General features: G+C 35.3%; 1 protein-coding gene across 1 annotated transcript in view; it reads left to right on the top strand.

The window, feature by feature from the left end:
* ICE1 (interactor of little elongation complex ELL subunit 1) overlaps positions 1–21325 on the top strand; it is a 35293-nt gene that overhangs the window by 961 nt on the left and 13007 nt on the right. Inside the window, exons 2-13 of the mRNA XM_087961115.1 lie at positions 5767–5813; positions 7797–7831; positions 8753–8771; positions 9055–9166; positions 9971–10047; positions 11359–11396; positions 13798–13880; positions 14774–14813; positions 14914–14973; positions 19318–19407; positions 19540–19557; positions 20546–20913. Of these exons, the coding sequence (XP_087817241.1) occupies positions 5767–5813; positions 7797–7831; positions 8753–8771; positions 9055–9166; positions 9971–10047; positions 11359–11396; positions 13798–13880; positions 14774–14813; positions 14914–14973; positions 19318–19407; positions 19540–19557; positions 20546–20913 (987 nt within the window). The remainder of the gene's footprint in view (positions 1–5766; positions 5814–7796; positions 7832–8752; positions 8772–9054; positions 9167–9970; positions 10048–11358; positions 11397–13797; positions 13881–14773; positions 14814–14913; positions 14974–19317; positions 19408–19539; positions 19558–20545; positions 20914–21325) is intronic.

Below are 21325 nucleotides of genomic sequence, written 5' to 3'. Positions count from 1 at the left end.
AATGCAGCCTAGGATTGTGTTGGCTTTTTTTGCAGCCGCAGCACACTGCTGGCTCATATTTAAATGATTGTCTACTAAGACTCCAAGATCCCTCTCACAGTTATTACTATTGAGCCAAGTACCACCTATTCTTTGCCTATACATTTTGTTTTTAGTGCCTAAATATAAAACCTTACTTTTCTCTATAGTGAATTTCTGTTTGTTAAATAGGGCCCAGTGTTGAAGTCTTATCAAGTTCCTTCTGTATCTTTTTTTAAAGTTTTTTATTTTTATAACATACAACATAAATAAAACCATCTTTCAGTTTATACAATGTGTCGGTTTGGTATATATATCATGTGCGCAATATTTATAATCCTTTCCTCCTAACTTTACAATCATATTCTAATCAACATTCCATATCATATTGTCTCATTATTATTCTATTATTTAAATTTTAGTTTCGTTAAGTTCTTCTGTATCTTAAGCCTATCTCTGTATCTTGAACCTATCAATTTTTTTATCATTTTCTGATCTCAAGAATACACTGATTGTTGCCCTTGTTGGATAGTCAATGTAATGTTGGGTTGATAGTTGCCCTTGTTGAATTGTGCTGAAATTTTTCATTTAAGTTCCTTGGAAATATCATTTTCCTTTAAAGCAACACAAATTTCCACATATTTATTATATTACACATATGTCCTAGTATTTTGTAGGTTTTGCCAATTTCTGAACAGAGAAATTTAAAGAATTCCAATTGTAAATATGTTGTCCAATCTTAGAAGCAGAATGTGTATATCAGCATTATTGTAGAAGATTAAGATCTAAAGTCACCTCAGAAAAAGTATGTGTAATGTAACCAATTAAATTGCCCTTTTTATTAGTATGTTTTTGCTTTCCTGTGGTTTCCTAAGAGTAAGCCCCCTTGCCAGATCATCTGATTTAATATAATGTAAGTGGAGGTGTACAGTAGTCAATGTTAATGTTACAGTCTATAACTTTTACTCATTATATCCCTACTGATTTTAATGATCAATGTATCATTAAAATACTAGAATTCATTTTTTTCAAGTGACATTGATGTCCAAATGATCAGATTGGATTCCATCATAAAGAAGTTTCATAAGTTTTACAATAAATGCTGTTGTCTGGGTATTTTGAATACTTTTTAAGTTGAAAAAAACACTTTAGGAATATGAATCAGTTCACTTTTCTTTAGTTGTCCTTAGTTTATAGAAGGACAACTAAAGAAAAGTGAACTGATTCATATTCCTAAAGTTTTTCATCTTAAAAGGTTTTCAAAATATCCTACTTGCCTCAGAGCTCTGTTTATTATGAATGTATTACTTGGAACCTTGACACTATCATCTCTTAATTATATATTTTGCTTTCATTTATTTACTTTGATGTCTGTTTTTGACCAATGAATTGTTTAGAAGCTCAAACTTATCTTTTTATATTAATAATTTTTTGTCCTTTTTTATTGTACTCTTCATTTTTTTTACCTTAGGCTTTGACTTTTTTTTCACTTTTCTATGCCATCATAAAATAATGTTCTTTCTTAAAATGATTATTAGCTTGCTTGTATTAAAGTGCTATTTATTAATTTTCTTCATCAATTTAGACCTTCAAGTGAAAGTCTGACTCAGCAGAATTATCTCCCCCCCCCCTCGCTCTCTCTTCCCTACAGTAAGGAGCTTAATAAGTATTTTGTGGTCCAGAGGCTGATTTAAATTCTGTATGATCTTTGATTTTTACTAGAGCGCTTATTTACTTATACTACATTTACAAAGCAAGAGTGCATTTTCATCTTTTTATTCCAGTTAAGCTTTGTTAGTCTACTTTCCAAGATATAAAATCTTTATTTTTGTCTAAGAGAACAAGATGTTTCAGTAAGAATGTAATAAAATTCTAGTCACTCTAGCATTTCTTGAAAGTAGTCTGTAGAAATTGTATGAACCTATTAATCTCTCTACAATACTTCATTGATTTTTCCCCCACATGATTATTGTAGGCTAATATGATGCTTGATAAATGGAAGCAAAATACAAAAATTAATACCATTGAAAGTAGCTTTGCTCAATTTTGGATGACACAAGTGTTCTGTTTATGATGCCTCATTCATTCAAGCACATTCTGTTTTACTATTAAAAATACTTAAGTCAGTTTGGCAGATAAACTGAAACAATTGTGTTTATATAGTATCGTTGCACATACTTTTTACAAAATAACAAATCCACTGTCTATTGAATGTTCTGCTCATAAAACCTTGGGCCAAACAAGTCATAAAAGGGAGCTGGTCACTCAGTTTCAATAAAGCTTTCTGTTTAGGGGTAATTCTTTTTTGTTACAACCAAACTTAGCCTGGCTATTTAGAAGCTAGCCATACCTAAGTGTTGTGACTTGGAGGCTTGAGCCTGCTCTGTTAGAAGACACAGGCTCGAGTAATGAGGAAGAGGAGGATTTGGCCTTGAGGTTTGAGCCTGCTTTGCTGGAAGATTCGGAATCATCTTCCTCCCCTTCCTCCCTGGTTGTGCCTCAGGTGTCGGCAGATAATCAGGAGAGAGTGCCGGGGTCCTTGGCTGAGGATCAAGCTGAGGAATGCTGGTTTGATGCAAGGCAAAGACCCAGGCAGAAGAGGGAAATGCAACGTAAAAGGAAATGTCAAATCAGGGACTGACTTGAGAGACTGACACGCCCCTCAGGAAATAAAAGAGGGCTTGTTAGCTCTGAATCCTCGTTCGGGACAATTTGTTTATTCGGAATAGCAGCTTGGACAAATTCTCTGTGCCCCGTTTGCCTTTTGATTTATGGTCTTGTTTGTTATCATCGGACTTGGCAGGCAGCTTCTGGGAGACTGCCAAGGACTTCTCCAGTCAAAGGAATTTAACTCTATCGTTCCTGGTCCTGTCTGTTTATTTATATTCCTTTGGAGGCTTGGACTCTCGCCTCGTGGTCACAGGTGAGACAGAACACCTAAGTATTGAGCGTCACTTGCAGTGGAATCCTTATCCATAATTCCTAGAATCTGAGAAATAGACATCTGGAATAGGCACCTCTCTGAGCTTTCTCCATTGATTCTAGTTGAATTATGATTCCCTATCCCAGTAAGCATTATTAGCCATTCAGTATACTGCTTGCACCTTTTCACTGCTGGAATATAGGAAACAATACAATGATATGCAAATTAATCCATAGATTAGAGATCTTAGCTTGCATAGAAATGTGATTGTGGTAAAAATGGTTTTTAGTTATGTTTGTGGAATATGAGCCAGAATAAAATCTGACTGGTATTATTGCCCTTACCAAGTAATTGCCCTTATCATTAGCAGGGAATACTGTATTATTTTGACTGGTAATCCAGTCTACAGTTTCTTTGTAGAGGTGTTTCCAAGTTGAAATATTTAGCAGGTGATATCACCATTGCCCAGGGGATGCCCACTTGGGGGCTCCTTTCATGTTCCCATGAATGAGCCCACAGAAGTGGTACCATGCTTTCAAACTGCTAGGTTGAAAGGAGCTAGAGCGAATGACAGGAGCTCACCTCACCACATACAGCACTTGGGTCTCAAACACGGGTGTGCAGATTGTCAACCCAGCATTCTAACCACGTGAGCCACTGCTCTCCTAAGTGAAAATGGATCAGAGCAATAATGGTCAGTAAAGTTTGATATTTATGGGTACTTTTGATGAACCCAATGCACATGAAAGATTAACTCGGAATATCAAAAGAATAAATTCATAAGTTAAGGATAGGATTTAATGAGAAAAATAAGCAAAAGTAAAATAAATAAAATAGGTTAGAAAATAGATAAGCTGTGATAATTAAGGAATGATGGTTACTAAATAAAGGTACTCTAATATTATAGAGTTGAACACATAAAGAAGTAAAGCTGTAGGTTTAATTATGAAAAGACAAAGAGGATGTGAATTGGTGTCATGGTTGTGGTTCATAGGAAAGGAGAAATCTATAACATGGCAATAATTTTATGTTGTGCTGTAATGAATGGTAGTAGTGGAAAATATGAATTTGGAGAAAATTATGCAACATTGTAAATGAATGTGATCAAGGGAAAAAATGGAAACAGAAAATGTGATTGTGCTATTTTGAGAAAAACATAAGAATGCTGTTCCAATAAAAAATAACAGCAATTTCAATGAGATCTAGAAACTGAAGAACGATAATGGTTAATAGGGTGGATAACATATCAGCAGTATACTCAGCCTGTCTGCACAAATCGGTTTCAAATAGAGTTACTTACATCCAGTCATGTCAAGAACAGGGGACCTGATAACTATCTCCCATAGTGTTTGTCACAATTTCTTTTAAACTATATCCAGTTTGGTGGGTTCAAGACACCAAAAGAGCTAACAGTAACCCAGGTCCCTAAAAAATACACACAAGCACTCACATAACTATTACTCACTATTGATATTCTCCACTCTTCCCCACTCCTGCTACAAACTTCTGCTAATCTACCTACTACTTGTGAATAGTGCTAGAGAAAAACACCCTTTTTTAGCTGCTTTAAGCTGCGTTACGGTTTTACATACCCCTCCCTCTCCCTCTCCTTCTCCCATGCACACTCAATTATTTCATAGCAAAGTTTTTATAGTTAACCTTGCCATGCTGTCCTTGGGGAGAGGGTTTAAAGAGAAGGGAAGAAAGCAGTACAGGTGCAGCCAATTTTCTGGGCAACCTGTTCTCAAATTACTGTAACCTCCTCTGTCCCAGCATTATGTGAGAGCTGATAAACTACCAAAACTGAGACAGATGTTAGATATGGCACTTCTTTATTCTTGCCCCAACAGTTCTCGATTATAGATGCAAAATCTTCGTAATAATCCCTAAGAAAGTATTTTCAACAAGGTCTTATTACACATGAATACACTAAAAGCAGCCTGAGGCCATATACTGGGAATTCAGCTTTCCATATTCTAGGAGGCAGTTGCACTAGATGGGATAGGTCTTCTGTAATCCTTTCATACCACTTTCCTATTACTACAGTAATAAGCCTTCCCATATCCATATTTCTTTCTGAGCACTTAATCCTCCCCTCTCAATCCAATTGGGCCTGATTACTATGAGAATGGAGTATTTAAGCATGTGTAGTAAAGTGAGAAGAAATAAGATGAACAGTAAATGGATGCTGAATGACTGAGAATGCTGAATAGAGAAGTGAGTAACTAGTGCAAAAGAAGTACATTGAGGTGGTTTGATAATATGGAGACCATGAACAAGGATTAAACTTCAAAATAAATAGATGAAGAAAGAATTAATGAAAGAAAAAAGACCTGGAAAACTGGTGATAAAAGATGATAGCTTTAGAAAAAGAGCTCTCACTTGCTCACAACTGTTCACAAATTCATTCATATTTCTTCTGCAGCATTTTTTTTTGTTTGGTTTACCTTATTTTTCTCATATAATCTTACCTATAATGGTGTTTAAACCATTCTAGCTTCTTTTTATAAAATTACTGCAACAGATTAAAACTAATTTAAAATGTCATGTCAAGAGATGCTTCTATCAAATCTCTAGTTTGATTTAAATATGTTATGATTATAATATAATAGTTTTATAAAATATTTTATGACAGGGCAAACCTCGACAGTGATTTGGAAAAACAGTTCAGAATTTGCGCAAGTGCTGCACTTCTTTGCTGTGGAGGAAGGCAGCCCATCTAGAAAAAAGATTGTACAAGGTCCAAGCACTTCCTCTAAATCATTTTCAAAGTCGTGACAGCTCTAATAAATATTCTTAATCATTTGTCATCTTTTTTTTTCCAGAATTTGAACGAATATATTGCTGCCTTAATAGCTTTAATTGATGCCGAGTAAGTACCTTTTATCTAACAAAAAGTCTTAAATAATTGATGGGACTAGATGGGAGGCTAAGTACCATGTTTCTCATATAATAAGGCCGGGTCTTTCTTTTTTTTTGACCAATGGAACAAAAGCTAAGGCTTTTGGTGACTTAATTCCCCCTTGTAGTCTTAAACTGATTGCCTTTGAATATAATCAGGGAACCAGGTGTGCAGCAAGTACTTCCTAACAGCCCCACCCCTTTCCCCCCCATGTTTCATATAGGCCTATTTGGGGAGGGGGCTTATTCTTCTGCCTATAAAACAGCTGGGACTTCCTATGGGCTTTAGAATACAGGTAATAGTGCAAATAAATTGGGCATGATGAGCATAAGGAGTCTAATATGGAATATAATCCATTTTATAATCTATAAGGTTCTGATGAAGTACATTTGGGGAGTTCTGTTATGTCCAACACTACTGTGGAAGATGGTGTGGCAAAGATGTCAAGCTGGTATACTTTGCTGTTATGATAACAATGTTTTTCACATTAAATACCTATGACAACTCTCAAAAAGTGTTTGGAAATATTTTTACTTGAATACTCTTTGGAAACCATTTTATACCAACCACTAATTAATTTTCACTGAAATCAGTTTCTTCCAAGCGCAGCTGATGTGCTGGTTTTCACTTCCTGAGGCCTAAAATATAATAGAATATAGGCAACCTTTTGTCAGGCATGGGTACAACTTGCTCCCATCAAAATGTCCAAAATTGTATCTTTTTGACACAATAACATTGTTAGAAGGGGTAAAGCAACTATTTGGAGCACATTTGGCCAGGTGTATGGGTTTAAAGATTGGAATGGGAGCAAAATTTTCCTCCCATCCTCACCCTTACTTGAGAGAGGACCCAAGAAACTGCACTGTCAAATACACTTTCCTGCCAAACACTTTCCTGCCAAATGTTTGCAATAGAATCTCGGATGATGGAGAACTGCAGATGAGCCATGGATTTCCCATGAATAGGTCTGGTGGTGTAAAGGACCACTTTTTGCTTTCTAGGGTAGTGTAGCGTCAAGGGATCTTTATGGAGAAGGCAAGAGATAATAATAAGATGACAAACCTTTTACATCATGCCACAGATGTTGCAATATATTTTGCATTGGGATACAAATATATATGAGTGGCGTGTGCATCATGACATTGCTACATTCATGTTGTCATCTTTTTTGGGACATCCTATAGACACCACAATCTAGCATTTCAATTTTGCACTGTAAAATGTCAGTAGTTCCTGCCAATTAATGTGTAGAAAATGACAAGGGATGGCTAAAGATCCAGTGTATTAAGCATGGGATATCTTTGGCTATGGTCATCTTCCCAAATGCTCAAAGCTATGCAAGGAATCTTTGTTGGAGTTGTGTGCAAAATTATGACTTTTATGGAAATATAACGTATCAGCCATCCCTTGATACTGATTAAAGATATCATTCAGATGTCTGTTTAAAGATATCATACATTCATTCATTCATATTTATATAGTGGCCTGTCTCATGTGACTGATAAAATATGTTAGATTAGATTAGATGCTATGAGCGTAGTATGTGGTCACTTTAAGCACATGGGCAGCAGTTCCCCCACAATTGTGTGGCTCACCCCTCTACTGTTTATAGCCATTGATATACTTACTTGGAAGGAGTTTAGTCACCAGGGTGAAATAGATCCACATCCCCCTCTTTTGGGGATACATTTATGAAAACAAAAATGTCTGCCTGCTGTGAGAAATCAGATCTCAAACATATATTTGCTCAACAGGAAAAGAGAATGCTTTCCCTTTTCTTCTTCTAAGCATAAGAGACCATTTTCTGTAATTACCAGACAACGATATTCAAGATATGCAGTTTAGAATTTGGTCTCTTGAGTTATTTGTCCCCCTTTGCCAGTCAGCAATCTGTCTTGTTTGTTTGTCATGTGTGCACTTTCATCTAATCCTTCTCCTGTCCTTTTCTTACAGCCACCTACTTGCAGAATACCAACAAAAGTGCAATGATATCCTTTTCTGCATTTAAAAAAAAAAACTTCAATGCCTTGCTTTATTGTTGGAAATTTAAATTGTAGCATTCTCAACAGTGGTGTCGGAAGCTTCTAATAAGTGATGAGCAGTATTTGATGGAATACTGAGGTGCATATACTATATATTTTATTCATTCTGACTTCTGAAATCTTGCTGGTGTAATCTGTCTGGGCTTTGATTACCCAGAGTTGCATCAGGCGTTAGTAGTTAGATAGGGAGCGAGCAGCAGCCGCAACAACTTTAGTAGAAAGCATCTGCCTTGTTTCCATGACAATGAGAGCAAATGGTGTTTTTGTGGGGAGGGGATATCTGATACAAAGCATCCATAAAGTCAGAGTCACCAATTATTGTGCCCTGACTCTTCCGTCATCAAGCTAACTAATGACTTCAGGAGATTTTTTTAAAAGAACATTGAATGCTGATACTATTATACCAAATTTAAGATGCGTGCCTGCTACTACAGAAGCAGGGATTAAGGGAGATAACCCCATTCTTTATCTATTCACAAATCCAAGAATCAATAATAGATATCTGGATGTCAGCAAAATGTCTCTAAAGAGATTTCAGGATTTTATAAAGAAATGTTGAACTAGTCAGCTTTGAATTCCTTCCTTTGGCTTCTAATAGTCGTGATCCTTATTTGATTCTACACTGTCATAGGATTTGATCTCCTTCAGTTTTTCTCCCTTGCATTTCAAAGGTACCTTTAAGATTTTAACAACCTTTATTTCTTAATTCAGGCAGCACCCCAAGTTTCTCATTATGTTCTCTCTCTCCTTATTAATGGATTCACAATTTCAAGAAACCTGTTCTCTCCCTGCCCCCCTGTTTTTCCTGCTCTATCATATGTAGCAAAGATAATTCTGTATATCCAGTTTTCTTTAACAAGGCAGCACAGCTTCAATTTGCTAAAAGGTAAGAATTTATTTCAGTTCAATTTTCCATTATTTGGAGTTGTATGAGTTTCTGGGCATTAATAGTTGCTTATAGTGTGACTCTTCCCCAAGCAATATAGCATGACAAAATAGCTTTTGTAGAATTAATCTTTGAATACAGTGTGGCTTTATTGCTTCTTTGGGCCTTTGACAAAACAAATGTACAAAACAGAATTTCAGTTGAGTTTTAAGTTTTGTTTTGTTTTTCTAATCATTTTTAAAGCCATGTTTTCTCTCTGTAAAGTTTCCTGTGTCTGTTTCAGAGAAAACAGTACACTTCATCACCAAGTGGAACAAATGTTCCAGAAAATATCACCTCTGAAAAAGTGTCAAGAAGAGCTTGGATCTGTAAAAGCAGAGCTGGAAGAAAAAAAGGTAGCTTCCTCTTTTTTTGAAATAGAGATCCATATTGTTTAGAGACACTGCATTTTTGTTTTGTTTTTTTAAATATAATTATGATTTGTACCTGGAAATTTATGCATAAAGTTTTGGTTTAGAAATCGTCACTTGGGAATTTGGATGCCTTGATACCATAGTACGTCGTGTCCTTTAAGAAAGACTAGGACTTGAAAAGTTAGCTTACACTCATTTGTTGACTAGCAGCTGTAAATTATAACTCTGTAATACATGATTGTATATTTATAATTATTTATAATTATAAAATCTAAAAAGAAAATGAGGTAGTGTGACTTGCTGGAGATTTAACACTTCACTATGCTGCTTCAGCCATAAGTCCATCTTTTATCTCAATGGACCTTCTTTTCTGATTTACATCATCTCATGCCTAGTGCATTGTTGGACTTCTGGTGAGAAACATACAGGCTAACCTAGGAGGACTGTTAGCAATGAACATTAGTTGAGTGGATGGGTGATTTAGCTGTGGATTTTTACTTCATTAGCAGTTCCAAAGACCTGCTTTTGCTCTATCCTTAAATGTAGTACTAAAATTTAAAACATTTTTGGGGTGCACATTGACGAACTAATGTGGCCCATCACAGACAACAAATAAAAAAATGAACATGTTAATGCCTTATGACTGATATACAGTAATGAGAGATTTTGCAGGACCATGTTATGAATTAATAAAGATAAATGAATTGTCCAAAGGATACATGAAGACAGAATGTCCATCCAAATGCTTAGACATACATATATCAACAGTGTATTCGTATTTTTTAGAGCTCACTTAAGATATACCAAGAGACTCATCTGGAATATGTTCGAGTGAGAGAAGAAATGGATAAAAGTGACAATGTGTGAGTCATTATAATGGAACTAACTAATGGATGTACACTGCATTTGCCTTTTTTTTAATTAAAAAATTCAAATAATCATCCAAGCTCTTCCTGTAATTTTACAGAGAGGGAGAGGGAAGGGGGGAGAGAGATGTACCTTTGGGTGAGGGCAGTTATTGACTTCCTTGACAGATTTGATAAGAGGGAAAGAATTGGTTAATATACTTCCACATCAGCAAGACCAGAACATAATTCCAATTTTTATAGGAAAGCAAATGCAACTCCTATAAAGGGAAGAATGCCACTTAGAAATACCACTTTTCTGATGACTCATTCCCCTTTTGCATAGATTGTCTCCTCTTCTGTGATGATAAATAGTGTAACTAGATAGTTTTGCTTGATGAGAGAAGACGACTTAATTTTGTACCTTTCACTAGTTCAGGGAAGCAAACATCTCAAGCTAGTTGCCAACCAGATTAGCAAGTTTTCTCCCCAATTTTCCTTCCTGCATCTCTTGATGAGTTTATTGTATGTTATGAGCAGTCTTTATTAGGGATGTGCAAAGTATTTGAAGGGACCCTCAGTAAAGCCATGCAAAGTATAAGTCCTTGAAGTGTTTCTCTGAGCATGCATAGACCAGGGGTCCCCAACCGCCGTCCGCGGACCGGTACTGGGCCGCGGAACAAGCCTTACCGGGCCGCTGGTTGCTGGCGCCGCCATCTTTTTGGTAAAAAAGCAATTTTTCGTCAAAAAGATGGCGGCGCCAGCGCTGGTGAGCTTTTCCGGTAGAAAGCCATTTCTACCCGAAAAGCTCACCAGAAGCGCTGGCGCCGCCATTTTTGACGAAAAATCACTTCCGTGACATCACCGGAAGTGATTTTTCGTCAAAAAGATGGCGGCGCCAGCTGACGCCGGAACCGGCGCGGCGCCAGCTGACGCTGAACCGGGCCGCGGCGTCGAAAGGTTGGGGATCCCTGGCATAGACAACACTTCCAATAGTACCACCAGAGAAGCAAAATGAGTATGTATATGCAGATAGCTCAGGGCAGCTTTTGAAATTTTTCAAATGACGTGGTTGCCTCACTGCTAAAAGAACAGATGTTTCACTCACTCTTACACAGCACCCCTTTTTAATGGTTCCACAATTCCAATTGTTGTTATCCATAAAGAACACTATGGGCAGCCAACACCTCATAAAGCTAACCAAATTATGAAATAGAATTAAATCTAAAATGCAACTTTGAACCAAACATAAATTAAAGAAAAATAGATTGAGGAAGTTCTTTGGTCATTTTTCACATATGTATTTTAAAATTTTGTTTATACTTTCAGGAAGAAAAAATTAGAAAATAAAGTGAAAAAGCTTGAAGGTAATTTAATCTTTATTGTTGAAGGGTGATGTTTCATAAGCATAATACAAATGTATAATTGGCAGAAGGTATCTAAATATACAAAAAGAGATTTTAACCATAAAATTGAACTTGCTTCTCAAACTGTCATCTCATCTTCATCCCTGTAAACTAGGTAAATATATTTAATGTAATGCCATGCAGTATAATCAGGGTTAAAGCATCCACTTACTAATGTTTATCCATTCTCTTAATTATCAATATTAATAAAGGAAAAAGATAGAAAGCTAAAAAAGCTCTTATATTCTTCTGGGAGAAGAAAGTGGAACATTATCTCACTGCTTTGTCTCTCTGGCAAAAAACAACAACAACCCTGACACATTGCCTTAGATAGCTGCAGGGACAAATGTACAACAATTACCTCCAACTTAGTTCTGCCTTCTTTACTTTAAATTGAAAAAGTAGATATGAAATAAGGTGGATTCACTATAACCCAATGTTTCCCAAATCTGGATAAATTATCCAAAATTAGATAAAAGTGTTTTTTCTTTAATGCCATATAAACCAATTACCAAATAAAACAAAAATATTTAAATTAACTTAAAGTGTTTTACTTACATTGAGCAAAAAAAACACGTTTCTGATAAATGGTTTTGGGTAATGAAAGAAAAAGTTTGGAAAACACTCCTTTAACCTATATATAAGGGAATAAATTTAAACAGTCTAGAAATCATAAAATAAATATTCCTTTTTGTGGAGTTCCTGGTATTCTCTAAACTTGGTTGTTTGCTTGCAGACATTTCATTACCTGATTAACTAACATCATCAGTGTAAGTGTGGGGTTTGCTTCCTGTTTATACACAGTAGCTTATCCTGCAGGTGTCCTGTCTTGCCCTGCAAACAATACCCTAATCAAGGTACAAGCAGAAAAACCACACCCTGGTTGTGATAACCCATTGGATTTAAGAGTAGGAGATCAGGTGATGCACCCCTTAAAAGATAGATGGTAGCAGCAGGAACTGCCAAGGTAATGCCCAAACAGATAGGGTGAAGCCAAGGTGTGAAAAAGGTTTCTGAGTGATGTGATTTGAAAACCGCTGGTTGTCTGGTTCAGCCAAGCCACTGTGGTCAGTAATTTCAAATTGAATTATCTCTGGTGATCCAGTACAGAGTCCAAGAATGCAAGAACGTAACTGCTTTTCTCTCTGATACATATTTGGAAAGCATCATTACTTTTATGTGGAAACAGATTGCAATATTTGCAGAATTTAAATTAATAATTGTTAGTAATTAATTTTCTGTATATGTCGGCAAACATTAACACCAAATTCTAGATCCATTTACTTGTAATTAAGCTCCAGTTCACTGAGTCTCTCAATGCAATTCTATACATATCTGCTTGAAAATTGAGGAGAAAACTAAGACTGTTTAATTATCAAATTCCATTTATGCTGTTGAGAAGCCGCAGGGTGCTTGAGATTGGAGATCCAACTTACAATCGCCTTAATACAGGTAGTTCTTGCTTACTGACTGCTCATTCAGCCACATAAGTTATGACTATGCTCATAAAGAAAGCTGATCAGTCCTCACCTGATCACCTGTGGTCAGGTGATTGCAATTCAGGCGTTTGGCAACCGTTACAGCTGGCTAACAACAAGCAAGTCATTGGGGAAGCCAGCAGGAATTCACAGATCATAGTTACATGCGGTTTCATTTAATGACTGCAGTGAATTGCTTAACAGTCACAGCCAGAAGGTCAGGCACAGTCACATGATACTTGCTTTACAACTGCATCACTTAACAACAGAGTTGTTGATCCCAATTGTGGTCAGTATATATTTGCACATTTGAGTTATATTTTAATGAATTTGATTAAACGATGATGAACCTGAATAATTTCTACAGAAATGAGAACCTGTTTATTGCATTCTGAAAATATATAAAATGTAACCAATATTTGCATTTTATGGTCTGTCAGGAAACCTTGAGAAAGAATTGATGAAACATCATTCTAGTTATGTATTTTGCATATTTATCATGCAACTTATTTTCTGGAAGCAGTTTTTTTCAAATACTCTTACACTCTAAGAATCATTTTGCTTTCTGAGACCACCAAAAAGGTACTCCAAGCATATGGAGTTCTTTGTTTATACATTTGTAGAAAAGCTGTGGAACTGGTATCTGCTGTTCATGTTTTACTGTGACTCTAACAAAGCAGAATTGTACACACATCCAGTGTGATGAAATCCTAGTGAAATACATACTGGTACAGAGCCCAGTGTTGCAAACCCTGAATATATATTAGAAGGCTAAACCAACAGAAAGGTACTAACATCCAAGTGCACCGATAGATTCGTGCCATAATTTTGAAAGCTACTGTGTTGTTTAATGCATTTTTATTTCTTTGTTTCCTTAAATGAAGAAGCTGCAGCAAAGCACACTCAGGAATTTAAACAACTGAAAGCAGAGAAGAAAGTACTTGAGAAGGAATTGAAGAAAGCACAGGTAACTTTTTAAAGCAATAATATACATGTACAGTTTTCTTTAAAAGACTAAAGTTTGTAGTATTCTTAAGTTGTAAGTAATTCCCCAACATGAACAGGAGTATTTAATGTGTTCTAAGATAAGGAATGAATGTTGTCAGGAGTGATTTGAGACATAAGAAGTTCTTGTGCTCTCTTGGGCACAATTCCCACAACTAAAGGACACCTTCCATTGCTCCTCACATTTGTATCAGATGCATGCATTTATTTTGATAACTTTCCTAATGCAAGAAGGGGACTGAAACTGCAGAACTGGACTGTTGGATTTATAGTTTCTTATTTTTGTGGTCAGTGTGGCAAGAGAAATGCCATCTGCAGAAATGATGGTTATTGCAACTAACTATAATGATAATGATAATATTTGAAAAATATTCTGGATGCATAGTATCTTTGTATGCATGAAGGGGAGGGGTTTGCCCCAGCCACGGAATATTTGGCTTAACTTTGGATGGGCAAAGAAAGGGGCAAAATACATGTCAAACTAGAGGGAGGTGGTAGCAAACACCATGGTAGCAAAGACCAACTGTTTAACCATTTAACAATTATAAGAATAAATTATCCTAAACTGGTTGTTTCTAATTAGATATTATGCATGTAAAGTGGCATTCTTGAATACGATGTTTCTCAGATATGTTGCGATTACAATTCCCAGAATTCATTCCCAGCATAGCTTATTGCCATTCTAATGGAAATTCTAAGAAGCATATTTCAAAGGCATCTGGAACACACAAAGACCACTTTGATGTTTTTATTACTGAATATGAAAACAAACTCACACATCTTTTTCAGTGTCACTACTCAGGCTGTGTACATCCATTAATTTAAATTGTTTTTTCTCCCCTTTTTGGTAAATAGGAAAAGATTGATGGCTTCCCTAACAGAAAGCAAAAGAAAGGTGACTTTTCATGATTTGTTCCTTTTTTGGGTGTGGGAGGAAATATTTTGATTCACAGTTTAATTTTTAATCTGATATGGCTGGTTCTCTTTCCTCTCAGTGTTGAAAAATGCAGAAACCCAGAGTGAGAGTGAGAATTTAGTAGCAAATGTGAACAAAGGTTAGTATATGTAAGTTTTGCATATATTGCCATTGATTATTCTTCTGTTCTTTGGTAACTTGGCTTATTCAGTAGAAGGCTCTGATACTTTGGTATGTATGGATTGTCAGGTTTCAGTCAGGGGCATGACATTATATCTAGGATCTCCAGACACTTAACCCCTTATTTAGGACATGGTCTCTATCACAGGCATGATGAAACCATACACACACACAGAGATGATTTGCTCAGTTCCCAGAAGACATATCAGTCAATGTGAATGCTAGGGCTTTTCTTGTCACATTTCAAAGTCAGTGGTTCTCTTGATGACCCAGTGGAAATCACCTAATCTATGATGATATAGTGGTTCTCTTTAGGATAGGAACCATTGGTTCTTGCATGTCCAGGTTCGCTCTTTGTGGGAGGGTCACAAATTGGAGATTTTCCAAAGGCTGCAAAGGATTTCTTGATGTAATATTTATTCTTTTTTTTTTTTTTGAAAATTTTATTTGGGTTTTCACAAAAAAAACCCATAATACAAATAAAACATCTTTTTTTGAAAATAGCATGGTCCCGGGTTACACTTCTTCATACAGACACAAACTCAATTTCATGCTCACTTTTATGTTCTATTCCATATCTTATTACTGTTTTACATTTTCAACATAGTTTTTCTCCTCTCTTAATTTTCTCAATTTTATTTTAATTATCTCATCTCAATTCAAATCTTTATATTTATACTTTTGTCTGTCCTGTTTCAATTTCATATTTTCTTTTCTCATTAAACAAATTTTCTCCTGTAGTTACTAATTGGAGTATGACACCTTTATATCTTTTAATTTTATCCATTCAACTCTTATTTAAACTTCAATATATACCTTAAGTTTATGACCTTCAATATAATACATAATACATAACTTCCAATCGAATTCTGCTTGATACATTCTTAAAATGCACACTATATTCTTAAAAAGTGATTATAAATATATGTAATTAAAACACTCATTCTATTCCAATTCAATTCTATCATTAATATTCATTAAAGTCTTAACATCTTTAACATTACTTTTCAATTGAATATCATACTTCCTTGGGAACACTTATAAGCTTTCCATAATTAATTTTTCCCTATTTCTCTTCCCTTATATTTTATAAAACATTAAATAATTAAAATGTTCCCATCCTTTCCTAATTCAATTCTCTCATTCATTTTATTTCATTTATTTATTAACAAACATTTCACTAGATTACAATAACTATTTTATCCATCATTTTAATCATACATTGTTTCATATTTTCTAAAATTATTTCTATTTCTAATATAACAATACTATCTTATGTACCTTTGCAGAATCCCTTTTTCAATTAAATTTTCACCTATTATCTCTAAATAGGCCCTATTTCTTCATATCTTGTTTCCGGTCCTTTATAACTTCTTTTCCTTTTCTTCTTCTCCCTCCCCTTTTTATCCCCTTGTCTCTGTAGTTCTAATTCTCTCTTCTGTATTCCTCTCTTCTGTTGCTTTCTAATATTATACTTATTTTTCAAGTTATTATTCCTTTTCTTGGTTGTTTTTTCAAATCTTAAACTTTTCATTCTCTTTTCCCCTTTCCTTTTTTTCCCCCACATAAAATTACTTGTTCATTAAAGATGGCTTCTTCTTTGTCCCAGTCTTCTTGTTCTGCAGGCATTTCTTGTCATTTCTCATAGTTCGAGATCTCCATTTCTAAGAATTGAAATACGAAGCCAAAAGAACCTCTCCTTTCTTGTGCATCTTCTTTGTACTTTTTAAGTTCCATTTTCAGTTCATCTAAAAGTAGTGCCATTTTAAAACACTTTTAAACAACCACCCCATTGATTTTAGTCATTCAAATGCAATAACCAAAAATCCAGAGATCACCAAATAATCCAAATACTCCCAAGCTGTTTCTTCATGCTTTTTTCCACTTTCTCTTCCTGGGGTTCTACTATTTTGTAGCCAAGTTTCAGTTAAAATGTATCTTTTAGAAGTCTTGTTGAGGTTTTACTATAAATTCCTTTTAATTCCAGGGAGTCTCCTCCCTTTTTTCCAGATCCTGCCCTTTTATTCTTTTTCTCTCCTTTCCTGCTTTTAAAAGGTTTTAAGTATCCAGAAATCTTTATTATCCCTTTGACATTTTATTTTCAGCTATTGATGTCAAAGTGGATTTTTTTTCCAATTTCTTATTTAGATCTCTTAGCTGTCAGTATAGAAAAAAGGGGAGAAGAAAAAAACCAAATCCTTTCCCTTATCTCTCTCCTTCACTGCTTCAAAATCTTCTTTGGAAACAATGTTACTTTTTTTTTTAGTTTAAATTCCAGGGTACCTTAGTTGTTGTTTTTGCAGTTTAACCCGGTCAGCCAAAACTTTCTCTTCTTATCTTCCTCCTGCACATTCTTTTCCGGTCGAGTTCTTCTTTGAGGTGGCCATTTCTGACCACCGCTGCAACCGCCTTCGGGAAAGGGAGTAATGGCCAGCTGAGGAGGAGAGATGCGACTCTCCTCCAGCCTGCTGGCAGTCTCCCCACTCTTCACCACCTCTATGGGGTGGCTTAGCCCCGAAACCAGCCGCCTCAGGGCGCTCCAGCGGCGAGCATGGATTGAAATCGCTCACGATCGCGGTTTTGGTCTGTCCGCGAAGAGGCTCAAACCGGAAGTTTCGATGTAATATTTTTTCTGTGTTCCACCACAGTGTTAAAATTATTGAAACATTGAGAATGAGTCCCAAAGGTGCTTTTTCAAGAGGCAATTGGGCTTTCTTGTTTTTCTTTGAAGACATTTTACTTCTCATCCAAGAAGCTTCTTCAGCTCTGAAGAAGCTTCTTGGATGAGAAGCAAAATGTCTTCAAAGAGAAACAAGAAAGTCCAGTTGCCTCTTGAAAAGTCCTTTTGGGACAACCATGACCTGGATGACTGAGAATCTCCATAGACATTGAGAGTGAGATGCAGGATAAAGAGGATGTCTCACTGTTTTCCTAAAAGCCAGAGCAGAAATGTACAGATTGTGAAGATAATGAAGAGTTAAAAGCATTGGAATAGAAAAGAAATCAGTACCCCATTTTTTGGGGGGAAAAAAACCCCAGTGTGATGGTAGTAAATGCAGTAAAAAACAAGCATGGCCAAGGAGCAAATTTTGGAGATTGGCTACAAAACTAGCGTAGAAATTTAGGAAGGAAGAATGTAAGGAAATGGCACATAGAAATTATTTGGTATTTTAGGAATGAAATTGGTTCTATCAACTTTTTCCACAAGATCGTTTGACAGTATGATGATTGGATATCTCTATGCTGAATTTTCTCTATTTGAATTTAACACAATAAAAAAATATCTGAGAGAGGCAGCAAGCTATAGAATTAATTAAAACTAGTTAAGGATTAATTTCTTACCATTTGTTAAGTACAAATCATTATCCTTGAAAGCAAACATATAAAAGCTGCTAGTTTTTTTAAAAAATTCTCCCAGCTCATCTACCATAACAAGTATCTTTTATGCACATAATAACATCTGAGAGTGGAAATGAAGGAAAATGTGTTCTTTCAAATACTTTCCTGTTTGGTCAATTTAAAGTGATCTTTTTTTCCTTATACCAGGTGATATGGTTTAAATTTATGTAATTTTATATGCAGGTAGTACAGAACGAAGTAATTTGAATGCTAAGAAAAAATCAGGTTAAAAATTATATTTTATTTCATTTTTGGGTTCATTATTTAAGTTAATGAAGGGACAGGCCAAAATTACAAGGAAATGATGCAATTTAAATTGACGTGCTTGACTTCTTGGTATTGTTTATCATACCAATAGCCTGAATTCTCCAAGGAGGTGCAAAACTCAGGAGACTTGTAGAGAAGGAAAAAGAGCCTTATGACTTAACGCTTAGATAAAATCAAAATATATACAGAAATACACATATACATACATACATAGCTGATTAAACTATATAAAAGTAAAACAATATTTTATTTGTGACAATGATTTTTACATTTTCATCAATTATATAGGCATGACAATTTAGTAGAAACAACTCAGTGAGGTCAAGGATATCTGTGATTTTCCATTCTTTTTGTTAATGTGTTGTATTTTAGGCCTTGGGCTTTGACCTTTTGATGACAAATGCCTTTTTTTCAAATTTTAATAAAAATTAGCTTTTCTGAATTGTGTATATTCTACACATATGCCCCTTGTTTGGTGAATGTACTATATATCTTAACATTGTGGAGATATGCTTTATGTTTTTGTTCAGAGACAACACAATTATCCACCTGAATTTTTATTTTTACCAATGTCTTGGATTACATATAGCCATCAAACCACATGTAAACAATATAATGATGTGGATTTCTTTTACAGAAAAAATTAAATTTCTGTTGGAAGAACTCTGGCAGTGTATAGAAAGCTCTACAGGAAAAAAGCAGATCAACAAATGTGAACACACAATAGGTAAGATCAAGTACCAGTGCTTTAGAGGAAATTGAAATAATTAAAAAAAACTTTTCATATTTTAATAAGACTAAGTAACACTCATGCTTTTTTCCCCTCCCTCTCTAATTGCCGGTTTTCCTCCTGCTTCAGAAACACATAGAAAGACAAGTAAGTAATTTCCAATTTTATTTATTTATTATTAATTAAAGAAACCTATATAGCCTTCCAACTCATACACGACTTAGAATAAGAGACTAAAATGCAATATTTTTCTTATTCACTTGTACATTCGTTGTCTGTGTCTACCCTTCTTCTGTCTTCCCTTCTTTCTCTCCAACCTTTGTGTTTTGTTCTTTCTATGTATTTGCTTCAGTCTTTGTGTGCCAGCCTTGTGTATCTGTGTCTGATAGCGTTGTAATCTATCCCTCTGTGTTTCTTTGTCTGAAAAAGAAAAACAGAGATAAACAGACAGCATGACCACCCGCCATTAAGATATGGAATTATGCCAAGAATATGCCATACATATCCATGTGCCACACATACCCCCATATCTACCAATACTTAAGAAATATCAGCACTTACACTCCCTTCCTTGTCATTTTTGTGAGAAAGGGATTCTATCCTACTTGGTTGGAGTTCTTTTGATCTATGGAGACAAAACTCTGGAGTAGAGATAATAATATTGTGATCCTTAGGCTCAATCTCTGTAGAAATGAAATTTATTTTGTTTACAGTCAAAAATGCATCTTTGCTTAAAGGAAGGATGTTTTCAGGTGAGCTTGTATACTGCAGTAGCTTTATAGTGTTGGTAGCACCTTAATGTGTTCACATATTAACACAAGTCAGGCTCCCAAGGTGGGAGGAATGGGCAATCCTTTCATTTTTCTTCACAAGAGTAACTAAGTGAAAAATTAAAGAGTTATTTGGAGACATCACAGGAATGTTTCCCCCTATAGGTGACATTAACCTAATCTCATATATATAATTCCCTCTTGGAATTTGAAAGGGAAGGGAAATGTGTTTTGGCTAAACGTCTTATCAACTGGCACAAATTTTGAAAAGTATATTTTTGCTATCATAAACTTCCAGGAATGGAAGTAATGGAATGGAAATAAAATACATCACAGATTTTTTATTTATTTTTTTGGTCTTATAGAAAGAGGGCAAAATCCTAAAAAAGTGAAGAAATCTGAAAGAGCATGGATTTCTATTTTTTCATCAGAGCCCACTACAATGAGAACTTCTCCAACATCACTGAAGATACGGGTGGACAAAAAAATTGCTGGAAATAGTCACCTGATAGAAAACAAATTTATGGAGACCACTAAAACAAACAATGGTGGTGTTTCTGATGAAGACAGATGTCAAGATGGTTTTACTGAGGCAGATTTAGCAACAAATAACATGGATCTTCTCAACAATGAGCAGGAAGAATTTGATGAAAGTCTACGAGATGTTTTGAAATGGATTAGGCCTCTTCCTCCTCTACTGTCACCCATACAGTTTTCACCTGTTACTACTCCGGTAAGTTCCAAAAGGAGATTAAAATTAAATATTTTATTTATTTAACTTCAGAAATTATGTCAAGACTGTTCTGGCTAGAAGTAATTGTTGGCTAAAAGTAACATGAAAAAAACATTGATGTCTGTGATGAGCAGCATAACCAGCAGTTATTTCTGGTAAAGAAGCTTTGTGAGTTTCAAGAATGAACTTCTTTCTTGGGGAAAATACTCTTTCAAAGTTAAGAATTTCAGAATTTGAATAGATACTTTTTTTCTGTAGAGATGGTGATGAAATTGATACAACAGAATTAATGCATGTGGAACAAAACATATTTCAGTTATAGCATTTGCAACTATCCGAACAAAATTTGTTGACATGTGACCAGTTTGTTCCAGAGAACTCCAGAATGTTCCTTTTCTCTATAGACTCTGCT

This window comes from Notechis scutatus, chromosome 3 (genome assembly GCF_049901735.1).
Source record: "Notechis scutatus isolate UNSWTSFEM ecotype Mainland chromosome 3, rNotScu1.2, whole genome shotgun sequence".
Classification (NCBI taxonomy): domain Eukaryota; kingdom Metazoa; phylum Chordata; class Lepidosauria; order Squamata; family Elapidae; genus Notechis; species Notechis scutatus.
The sequence above is the reverse complement of the archived record's forward strand: the minus strand, read 5'-3'. Positions and strand labels throughout refer to the sequence as shown.